At 46.2% G+C, this 12,354-nt stretch overlaps 1 protein-coding gene across 1 annotated transcript in view; it reads right to left on the bottom strand.

Moving 5' to 3' along the window:
- papss2b (3'-phosphoadenosine 5'-phosphosulfate synthase 2b) overlaps positions 1-12,354 on the bottom strand; it is a 73,704-nt gene that overhangs the window by 20,782 nt on the left and 40,568 nt on the right. The window contains exon 8 of the mRNA XM_085994874.1: positions 1,787-1,992. Within this exon, the coding sequence (XP_085851000.1) occupies positions 1,787-1,992 (206 nt within the window). The remainder of the gene's footprint in view (positions 1-1,786; positions 1,993-12,354) is intronic.

Consider the following 12,354-nt stretch of genomic DNA (forward strand, 5'->3'; position numbering starts at 1 on the left):
GAAGTTTGGGGTCAGTGTGAAGTTTGGGGTCAGTGTGAGGTTTGGGGTCAGTGTGAAGTTCGGGGTCACTGCGAAGTTTGGGGTCAGTGTGAGGTTTGGGGTCAGTGTGAGGTTTGGGGTCAGTGTGAAGTTTGGGGTCACTGAGAAGTTAGGGGGCAGTGTGACGTCCCTTGCCACCAACTCCATCCCTTTACTTGGCATCTGTCTGAGGCTAAACCGGATTGTTCGCAACCATGGTGTCGTATTTGACCCCGAGATGAGCTTCCGACCACATATCCGCATCATCACCAAGACCGCCTATTTCCTCCTCCATAACTTCGCTCAGCTGCACTCCTTCCTCAGCTCATCTGCTGCTGAAACCCTCATCAATGCATTTGTTACCTCTAGATTTGACTATTCCAATGCACTCCTGGACGACCTCCCATCTTCCACCCTCCATAAACTTGAGCTCATCCAAAACTCTGCTGCCCGAATCCTAACTCGCACCAAGTCCCGTTCACCCATCATCACTATGCTCGCTGACCTACATTGGCTCCTGGGTAAGCAGCACCTCGATTTTAAAATTCTCATCCTTGTTTTCAAATCCCTGCATGGCCTCGCCCCTCCCTATCCCTGTAACCTCCTCCAGCCCTACAACTCTCCGAAATATCTGCGCTACTCCAATTCTGATTTCTTGTACATCCCTTTTTTTAATCGCTCCACCGTTGGCGGCCATGCCTTCAGCTGCCGAGGCCCTAAGCTCCGGAATTCCCTCCCTAAACCACTCTGTTTCTCTACCTCTCTCTCCTCTTTTAAGACACTCCTTAAAATCAACCTCTTTGACCAAGCTTTTGGCCATCTGCCCTAAAATCTTCTTATGTGGCTTGGCGTCGAATTTTGACAACACACCTGTGACGCGCCATGGGACGTTTTACTATGTTAAAGGTGCCATATAAATGCAAGTTGTTGTTGAAGTTAGGGGTCAGTGTGAAGTTAGGGATCAGTGTGAATTTAAGGGTTAGTGTGAGGTTCGGGGTCAGTGTGAGGTTACGGGTCAGTGTGAGGTTAGGGGTCAGTGTGAAGTTAGGGGTCAGTGTGAGGTTAGGGGTCAGTGTGAAGTTAGGGGTCAGTGTGTGGTTAGGGGGTCAGTATAAGGTCAGGGGTCAGTGTGAAGTTAGGTGTCAGTGTGAAGTTAGGGGTCAGTGTGTGGTTAGGGGGTCAGTATAAGGTATGGGGTCAGTGTGAAGTTAGGGGGTCAGTGTGAAATTAGGGGTCAGTGTGAGGTTAGGGGTCAGTGTGAGGTTAGGGGTCAGTGTGAGGTCAGGGGTCAGTATAAGGTCAGGGGGTCAGTGTGAAGTTAGGGGGTCAGTGTGAGGTCAGGGGTCAGTGTGAGGTTAGGGGTCTGTGTGAGGTTAGAGGTCAGTGTGAGGTTAGGGGTCAGTGTGAGGTTTGGGGTCAGTGTGAGGTCAGGGGTCAGTGTGAGGTTAGGGGCCAGGGTGAGGTTAGAGGTCAGTGTGAAGTTTGGGGTCAGTGTGAAGTTAGGGGTCAGTCTGAGGTTAGGGATCAGTGTGAAATTAGGGGTCAGTGTGAGGTTAGGGATCAGTGTGAAATTAGGGGTCAGTGTGAGGTTAGGTGTCAGTGTGAAGTTGGGGTCAATGTGCGGTTAGGGGCCAGTGTGAGGTTAGGGGCCAGTGTGAGGTTAGGGGCCAGTGTGTGGTTAGGGGTCAGCGGCCTGCTAACCACCCTCCAAACCAATCAGGTAGATACCGAGTAACCGAAGGATTGAGTGCAGGCATTTGTCACGTACCTTAATGTAGGGATGCTTTTCACAGTTTGTTCCCCACTGTCGCGCACAGCGTTCCTCTTTCCTATGCGGATAAAATTCTGGGTTTTGAAGTATGGCCACCCTGCGTCCTGAATACACGAGGGCAAAGGCCGAACAGCAACTCAAGCGATCTTTGTCTTCCGTGCTTACCGGCAGGACAATTGGAATGGTCAGATTGATGACTCCACCTGTAGATAACAAGCCCAGTTACCCGACAGGACAGAATCCTTTACTACGAGGGGCATTTCAAAATAGCAGCAATTATTATCACTACATTATTCATATAGGAACATAATTAGGCCAGTCAGCCCCTCGAGCCTACTCTGCCATTCAGTTAGATCATGGTTGATCTGTATCTCAACTCCATTTACCTTTGCTCCAAATCACTCGATACCCTTACCCAACAAAAATCTATCGCTCTCAAGCAAGCTCCAATTGACCCTCAGCATCCATAGCCTTTTGGGGGACATTATTCCAGATTTCAACTATTCTTTGTGTGCAGAAGCACTTCCCGATTTCCCTCCAAAATGGCCTGGCTCTAATTTCAAGATTGTCCTCTCGTTCTTGATTCTCCCACCAGAGGAAATAGTTTCTCTGTATCTACCCTATCAAATCTTTTTAGCATTTTAAACACCTCAATCAGATCACTTTTCATGCCTCTATACTCCAGGGAATACAAGTCAAGTTATGTAACCTGTCCTCGTAATTTAACCCTCTAAGCCCAAGAGTCAGGTCTATGAAGTTAAACTCCACAGAGCAGCTGACTCTCATTCACTATTGATTCATTGGGGATGAACGTTATCTAGTTGCCTTCTCTTACAATCGTTATAATGCAAGGTTACAGTTCGCTTTCAGTTGTGGTAGCCCGATTTTAACTCCAATCATGGCAACATACCCCCTCCGTTCCCGCAGCCTTTCTGCAAGCTACTATTTTAATCGGCTCTTTTGAGCAGGTGTTGGGACACCTACTGGAAGCCAGTGGGGTCCTTAGTTAAATATGCAATGGATTTTAAGTATTATTTATCCAATTATTTTTATAAATAAATGAATGCTACTGTTGAATCTGTTTCCACCACCCTTTCAGGCAGTGCATTCCAGATTGTAACAACTCACTGCATTCACCTTGCTGAAGAGCACATTAAAGAACATAAGAAATAGGAGCAGGAGTAGGCCATTTGGCCCCTCGAGCCTGCTCCGCCATTCAATAAGATCATGGCTGATCATCGACATCAACTCCACTTTCCTGCACTATCCCCATATCCCTTGATTCCCTTAATATTCAAAAATCTATCAATCTCTGTCTTGAATATACTCAACGACTGAGCCTCCACAGCCCTCTGGGGTAGAGAATTCCAAAGATTCACCACCCGCTGAGTGAAGAAATTTCTCCTCATCTCAGTCCTAAATGGCTGACCCCTTATTCTGAGACTGTGACCCCTGGTTCTAGACTCCTCAGCCAGGGGAAACATCCTCCCTGCATCTACCCTGTCAAGCCCTGTAAGAATTTTGTATGTTTCAATGAGATCACCTCTCATTCTTCTAAACTCTAGGGAATATGGGCCTAGTCTACTTAATCTCTCCTCATAGGACAATCCCCCCATCCCAGGAACCAGTCTGGTGAACCTTCATTGCACTCCCTCTATGGCAAGTACATCCTTCCATAGGTAAGGATACCAAAACTGTACACAATATTCCAGGTGTGGTCTCACCAGGGCCCTATATAATTGCAGTAAGACGTCTTTACTCTTATACTCAAATCCTCTTGTAATAAAGGCCAACATACCATTTGCTTTCCTAATTGCTTGCTGTACCTGCAGGTTAACTTTCAGTGATTTGTGTACAAGGACACACAGGTTCCTCTGAACACCAACATTTTCCAATCACTCACCATTTAAAAAATAATCTGCTTTTCTATTTTTCCTACCAAAGTGCATAACTTCACATTTCTCCACATTATATTCCATTTGCCAGGTGCAAATAGTGATGCCAACACAATTTTGTGCAATTTGTTACTTGCCCTGATCCTTCTACTGTTACCTGGGGTCAGTGTGAGGTTAGGGGTCAGTGTGAGGTTAGGGGTCAGTGTGAAGTTAGGGGTCAGTGTGAAGTTAGGGGTCAGTGTGAAGTTAGGGGTCAGTGTGAAGTTAGGGGTCAGCGTGAAGTTAGGGGTCAGTGTGAGGTTAGGGGTCAGTGTGAAGTTAGGGGTCAGTGTGAAGTTAGGGGTCAGTGTGAGGTTAGGGGTCAGTGTGAAATTAGGGGTCAGCGTGAAGTTAGGGGTCAGTGTGAGGTTAGGGGTCAGCGTGAAGTTAGGGGTCAGTGTGAGGTTAGGGGTCAGTGTGAGGTTAGGGGTCAGTGTGAGGTTAGGGGTCAGTGTGAAGTTAGGGGTCAGTGTTAGGTTAGGGGTCAGTGTGAAGTTAGGGGTCAGTGTGAAGTTAGGGGTCAGTGTGAGGTTAGGGGTCAGCGTGAAGTTAGGGGTCAGTGTGAGGTTAGGGGTCAGTGCGAGGTTAGGGGTCAGTGTGAAGTTAGGGGTCAGGGTGAAGTTAGGGGTCAGCGTGAGGTTAGGGGTCAGCGTGAAGTTAGGGGTCAGCGTGAAGTTAGGGGTCAGCGTGAAGTTAGGGGTCAGTGTGCTCTGTGGAATTTAACTTCATAGAGTTGACTCTTGGGCTTAAATGGTTAAATTACGTGGACAAGTTACATAACATGACTTGTATTCCCTAACAGTAAAGGTGCATTTGCTTTGCAAATATTGACGCAAACACAATTTTGTGCAATTTGCTCTTTGCCCTGATCCTTCTTCCCCACTCTTTGCTACCTCTAGATTTGACTATTCCAATGCACTCCTGGCTGGCTTCCCATCTTCCACCCTCCATAAACTTAAGTTCATCCAAAACTCTGCTGCCCGTATCCTGACTCTTGGGCTTAGAGGCTTAAATTACAAGGACAGGTTACATAACTTGACTTGTATTCCCTAACAGTAAAGGTGCACTTGCATTGCAAATATTGACGCAAACACGATTTTGTGCAATTTGTTCCTTGCCCTGATCCTTCTTCCCCACCCAATCTTCTATTTTGTCACAGGACATCTTTTTAGCAGTGCACTGTGAAAGAAAATTGTGAATGTATTAACTTAAGCTAGTTCACAGTTGCCAGAGATGCAGATTTATTTGAATACAATGTCACCAATGTCCTTTACAATATTCAATGCCTCTGTGGAGTTCTTGTGGGGCGTCGTTCTAAAAGAAATTGCAAATTTACAATTTCAATTTGATAAAATCTTGGAGTGTGTCCTTCATACACCACTGGAATAAACCTACAGCATGGCACATAGTCTGAGAATAAAATCGTATATGGAACACCCTTCCTTTCAGACCTTACATAGGATTACATGGGCTATACGGCACAGAAACAGGCCATTCAGCCCAACCAGTCCATGCCGGTGTTTATGCACCACTTGAGCCTCCTCCCATCTTTCCTCATCTAAATCTATCAGCATAACCCTCTATTCCCTCCTCCCTCATATGCTTGTCTAGCCTCCCCTTTAATGCATCCATACTATTCACTTCAACCACTCCCTGTGGTAGCGAGTTTACACTTGCATTGCAAGTTTACATTGTCGCATCATAGCATCACCTTCTGTGATTTTATGATGCGACATTATCAAAGTTGTCCTTTTGTGACTTCTCCCAATTCCACGCACCATAAAAGGTCTGATGCCACATCTTATGGGCAAGTTTATTTTTCCCACAGCATGGAAATCTAAACTTTCACTCTTGGGTTGCCAACTCTCCAGGATTGTCCTGGAGTTGTCAGGAATCAAAGATTAAATCTCTTGGACACTGCTGCAAGCAACCCAGGATGAAAATCATAGGGAAGTTAAAAAATGGTGTTTTCTTTGTAGTCATTTTCATTGCTTGTTTGACTGGGCGGAATGGTTGGTAGCAGGAGCTCATGTGATGACATCTCCAGTAATGCGTCCAACCAGAGTTGGCAACCATAGTTCACTCCCAGAACTCATGAAATCTGTTGCTGTGACTCTGGCCTTCTGTGCCTCCCTTTACCACACTGCTGTTGGCAGAGTCTACAACAGCCCCCACCCTACTCTCTGGAATTCCCTCCCTAAACATCAGTGAGTAAAATGACCAATTTGTCTGTTTTGGTGGTGCTGGTTGAGAGCTGAATGTTGGCCAGGATACCAAGTGAACTTCCTGCTCTTTTTTCAAATAACACCACGGGATCTTTTACATCCACCTGAACAGGCAGACAAGGCCTTGGTTTAAATGTCTCATCCAATCACTGGCACCTACAACAATGCAGTACAAAGGCCTCTAGCTCCGAGGTTACAGCCTGGAGTCTTTCTAACAGGATGTTGTGTGTCATACGGCTACCTGGATTAGCACACAACCAGTTTTCCCAAACATTAATGACTGGGTCTTTCAAGGTTCTCCTGTACCCTGAGGCAATCTGTCCCCTGGTGACAGATGTCTCTATTTCCTTGTATAATCCTGGTTTGGCACTACTTTGTGAGTCTCTAGCAGTGTGTTGTAATGCCTCCTGTAGATGAAAGAGGGGTTGCCTATCTTTGGTGGAGTTTTCATCTTTATTCTCAGGCGCATCTCCATTCAATGTGTTCCTCTCCAACCACTCCAACAGGCTGTGGGTGACATGAATCTTGTCATTATGTGGAAATGACTTAGGAAATGATACTAGGCGGCCTGCTGGTGGTGCTGTCCAGGGAGAGTATAAATACTTGGGCATGGGCCCAGCTTGCTCAGGACATTCTTTAACAGGAACTAGTGAAGGACACAACTAGATCTCCATGTTGAAAAACAGTTGATTAAATTGACGTAAGAAAACTACTAAGCCTTGTTTAATACTTAGACCAAGTGCCTAGTAGTTTTCTTACGTCAGTGGGCGTAATTAATTTTTAAATATCTAAGAGGGAAAATGAAAATGGAACTTAGGGGTTGGGGCCAGTGTTGTTACTCTTTGCGGATGTGGGCAGGGACAGGCAAGTATGCCTCTGATATTATGACATAATGGGGGTAATTTTAACATAGGTGGGTGGGTGGGAGTGGGTGCGGGTGGGGGGGTTAAATGGAGGGAAAATTGGAAGCGTGTCTGGAAGTTGGCTTCAACCCGACGACCTCCGGGTTTTACCCAAGACCACTGCTTCTCTTGATATATATTAATGACTTGGACGTGGGCACAATTTTAAAATTTGCAGATGACACAAAACTTGGAAGTATAGTGTACAGTGAGGGGGAGCGATAGACTTCAGGAAGACATAGACAGGCTGGTGAAATGGCCGGACAAGTGGCAGATGAAATTTAATGCAGAGAAGTATGAAATGATACATTTTGATAGAAAGAATGGGGAGAGGACATATAAACTAAATGATACAATCCTGAAGGGGGTGCACGAACAGAGAGACCTAGGGGTATATGTGCACAAATCGTTGAAGGTGGCAGGGCAGGTTGAGAAAGCAGTTAAAAAGGCTTACGGGATCCTGGGCTTCATAAATAGAGGTATAGAGTACAAAAGTGTGGAAATTTTGATGAACCTGTATAAAACACTGGTTCGGCCCCAACTGGAGTACTGTACCCAATTCTGAGCACCACATTTTAGGAAGGATGTGAAAGCCTTAGAGAAGGTGCAGAAAAGATTTACGAGAATGATTCCAGGAATGAGGGACTTCAGTTATGTTGACAGACTGGAGAAGCTGGTGTTATTCGCCTTGGAGCAGAGAAGATTGAGAGGATATTTGATAGAGGTGTTCAAAATCATGAGGGGTCTGGACAGAGTAGATGGAGAGAAACTGTTCCCATTGGCAGAAGGGTCGCGAACCAGAGGACACAGATTTAAGGTGATTGGCAAAAGAACCAAAGGCAACATGAGGAAAAACTTTTTTACACAGCGAGTGGTTAAGGTCTGGAATGCACTGCCTGAAAGGGTGGTGGAGGCAGACTCAATCTTATCTTACAAAAGTGGGTTGGATAAGTATTTGAAGGAAAAAAATTTGCAGGGCTACGAGGAAAGGGCGGGAGAGTGGGACTAACTGAAGTGCTCTTGCAGAGAGCCGACACGGGCTTGACGGGCTGAATGACCTTCTATGATTCTATGAAGGGGTGGGCAGCCAACTCGCTCCCATGATAATGAGGCAGGAAGCCTCGAATTTAACTTGCTTTGCAGGTTTTATGGTGGCCGGTCGGGGTTCCCGGGCCTCGGAAATCCCGGCAGCTGCAGTGATGCGAGGACAGCCTCGGGAGCACTCGTTGTGTGCCGGGAGGAGTAGGCATGCTTTCTCCCGGCCCCCTAAGCTCCCCCACTCTCAGCCCCCGCCCATATAAACCTCGCCCCCCCCACCCACCCCCATCTCCAGGACCGGACCTATTTGGTCCTGGGTCGTCCTCTAGAGTATTCCCCACCCAACTGGAAGCCAAGCCTGTCAATCAGGCTGACTTCCGGGCGGGGATCCTGTCGATGATGTCAGATGCACGCTGTGTAGTTAAATCTCCACAGCGTGCAGGGAAACTCAGATTTCCGGTTCTCTCGCGTTACCAAACACTGCCCTCCACCCACCACCCCCCCCGCCGCCCCCAAAATGGGTTGGCAGGCAAAAATTCCACCCATTGAATCACAAAACGTCTTAAAGGGTGGTTGTCTCTTAGATAATATCACCCCCTCCACCCACCCCCCCTGCCAGCAATTATGACCTGGTGCAGGCTGCCTCTTTTGGGGGTGTATGGAGGATGGTTCTTGGTAGAAAAATAAAGATCCTGGCAAAGGGAGGCAAAATTTTTTCTCTTTGAGCATCGTCCATTTAAAATATATTACATTCTGTGTTCTGGGTTGGTTGGAACTGGCTGTTAACATTGGTACTGTTTCAATTCCTGTCTGATCTACTTTGAGAATCCAGGTGTGCCAATCAGGGATGAGGAGTGTGAAATATTAGATGAAATAAGCATAGTGAAAGAGGAAGTATTAAGAGGTTTAGCATCTTTGAAAGTGGATAAATCCCCAGGTCCGGATGAAATGTATCCCAGAATGTTAAGAGAAGTAAGAGATGAAATAGCAGAGGCTCTGCCCATCATTTTCCAATCCTCTCTGGCTACAGGTGTGGTGCCGGAGGACTGTTAATGTGGTACCATTGTTTAAAAAGGGAGAAAGGGATAGATCGAGTAATTACAGGCCAGTCAACCTAACCTCGGTGGTGGGAAAATTATTGGAAAAAATTCTGAGGGACAGGATAAATCTTCATTTAGAAAGACACGGATTAATCAGGGATAGTCAGCATGGATTTGTTAAGGGAAGGTCGTGTCTGACTAACTTGACTGAATTTTTTGAGGAGGTAACAAGGAGGGTCGATGAGGGTAGTGTGTTTGATGTAGTGTATATGGATTTTAGCAAGGCTTTTGATAAGTTCCTGCATGGCAGACTGGTCACAAAAGTAAAAGCCCATGGGATCCAAGGCAAAGTGGCAAGTTGGATCTGAAATTGGCTCAGAGGCAGGAAAAAAGGGTAATGGTTGAAAGGTGTTTTTGTGACTGGAAGGCTGTTTCCAGTGGGGTTCCGCAGGGCTCAGTACTGGGTCCTTTGCTTTTTGTGGTATATATCAATGATTTGGACTTGAATGTAGGAAGTATGAATAAGAAGTTTGCAGATGATACAAAAATTGGCCGTGTGGTTGATAATGAAGAAGAAAGCTGTAGACTGCAGGAAGATATCAATAAACTGGTCATGTGGGCAGAACAGTGGCAAATGGAATTCAATCCGGAGAAGTGTTAGATAATGCGTTTGGGGAGGGCTAACAAGGCAAGGGAATACACATTAAATGGTAGGACACTAAGCAATGTAGAGGATCAGAGGGACCTTGGAGTACATGTCCACAGATCCCTGACGGCAGCAGAACAGGTAGACAAAGTGGTTAAGAAGGCACATACTTGCCTTTATTAGCCGAAGCATAGAATACAAGAGCAGGGAGGTTATGCTTGAACTGTATAAAACACTAGTTAGGCCACAGCTAGAATACTGCGTGCAGTTATGGTCACCACATTACAGGAAAGATGTGACTGCACTAGAGAGGGTGCAGAGGAGATTTACGAGGATGTTGCCTGGACTGGGGAATTTTAGCTATGAAGAAAGATTGGATAGGCTGGGGTTGTTTTCTTTGGAACAGAGGAGGCTGAGGGGAGACCTTATTGAGGTGTGTAAAATTATGAGGGGCCCAGATAGAGTGGATAGGAAGGACCTATTTCCCTTAGCAGAGGAGTCGATAACCAGGGGGCATAGATTTAAAGTAATTGGTAGGAGGTTTAGAGGGGAGTTGAGGAGACATTTTTTCGCCCAGAGGATGGAAGGAGGTCTGGAACTCACTGCCTGAAAGGGTGGTAGAGGCAGAAACCCTCATCACATTTAAAAAGTACTTGGATATGCACTTGAAGTGCCGTAACCTACAAGGATACGGACCAAGTGCTGGAAAATGGGATTAGGCTGGATAGCTCTTTGTCAGCCGGCACGGACAAGAGGGGCCAAATGGCTTCCTTCTGCGCTGTACATTTCTATGATTTTCTGATTCAATCACAATTAGAGCTCCCTGTTTGTGGATGTTACTGATCTTTATCTCCCCTCTCCACAAAAGCGATTACCAACTAACTTATTCGTGGCATTGTGTTTTTCGCAACATTTCATCTGAATTTTTTATACTGCATTTTTTATTGTCCGCTTTTTAAAAGCTTGTTTTGTCTATTCATGAAGTGCTGAATCCAGTTCAAACTATGTCCTGGCTCATATATCCCTGAAAAACCTGTTTTTCATATACACAAGGCACAGTTTGTACTTTCTCCCAGGTTTACATGCAATTGCTTGTACCCACATACTTAAATAGAATTCAATCCCTTTGATTACCATCTAACTATGACTGTTATTTTTCTCTTACTGGTTTGACCACATCTTTGAAAAGTCAGAAAGATCTACTGAGAAAATTGCCAAGATTTTAAAAAATTGTTTGTTTGTTTTAACAATAAGGCAAGGAATCACATCACCTCACCAAAATAGGTGGAAGGTGTTCCTTAGGATGTAATGAGACAGGAGGGATTGCTCACTTCTATGAAAGAATAACATTTATCTTGAGATAGAACTGTCAAAATCCAGTCCCAGGTGACCCAAATATAGCTAAGCTCCAAATACAGGTAGACTATCCTTTATCCGAAAACCTCGGGACCAGCCGTGTTTCGGTTTTCGGAAAATTTCGGATTTCGGAAGGTATTTTATAAGACTGGGAAATTTGTCGGGGGTGGGTCGGCAGGGGTCAGGGTCGGCGGGGGGTCGGTGGGGGGTCGTCGGGGGGTCGGCGGGAGTCGGGGTCGGCGGGGGGGGTTGGCGGGGGTCTGCGGGGGGGTCGGCGGGGGGGTCGGCGGGAGTCGGGGTCGGCGGGGGTCCGCGGGGGGGTCGGCGGGGGTCCGCGGGGGGTCGTCGGCGGGGGTCGGGGTCGTGCGCACGACTTACGCTGACCCTCTGCTCAGCGTAAGTCGTGCGCCACTCTGGTCATGTCGTGCGCACGACTTACGCTGAACGAAAAAACCTTCGGTTTTTAGAGGGTTTCGGTTTTCAGAAGTTCGGATAAAAGGTAGTCTACCTGTAATAGAATTTCAGTAAGTCATAATTTATCTATTTATCTCGCTGCATCCTCCACATGCAACTAACCATCCTTTAACACTGATTAAGCCAGAGAGAAACGGGTTGAGTGGTTCTTACGATATTGGGACTTGTGCTACAACTTCCCGTCAGTTACTAATTCCAAAGCAGAGGAACAGCTAGTCGCACAAGTGAAGAATGTCACTGTCTGGAATTTCCAAGATGGGGGAGGGGGGGGGTCCTTTGCCAAAAGTTTGGAGGAAGCCCCAGATATTTCCCTGTGGGTTCCCCTGATCTCCTGCTGAAGTTACACCTGGAGATGGGGAGGACCCCACGGTAATTCAGGGCTCGCGTGTTTCTACTGTATTCCACACTTCTTTGCTTCACTGCAAGGCAGCTGACTGGGACCCCAAACCGCTTATGCTGTGTTTATAAAATCTTTAAGATTATGAAAGGGTTTGATAGGGCTGACGTAGAGAGGATATTTCCACTTGTGGGGGAGACCAAAACTAGGGGTCGTAAATATAAGATAGTTATTAATATGGGAATTCAGATGAAACTTCTTTACCCAGAGAGTGGGTCGAATGTGGAACTTGCTACCACATGCAATAGTTGAGGTGAATAGCATAGATGCATTTAAGGCACACGAGGGAGAAAGGAATAGAAGGTTTTGCTGATAGAGTTAGATGAAGAGGGGTGGGAGGAGGCTCATGTGGAACATAAACACCGGCATGGACCAGTTGGGCCAAATGGCCTATTTCTGTGCTGTAATTTCTATGTAAGTCTATAAAATCTGCTATGTAATTCAATGTAACTGGTTTAAGATGATACTGTTAGCTCACAGTGCTGCTTACCCTATTTGTACAGCAGGATGGATTCTACAGCAGCAACAGCAACAAGCAACTGATTGAAAGTTG

Source organism: Somniosus microcephalus, chromosome 8 (assembly GCF_052327205.1).
Source record: "Somniosus microcephalus isolate GS21.2 chromosome 8, FLI_Smic_1.0, whole genome shotgun sequence".
Classification (NCBI taxonomy): Eukaryota; Metazoa; Chordata; class Chondrichthyes; order Squaliformes; family Somniosidae; genus Somniosus; species Somniosus microcephalus.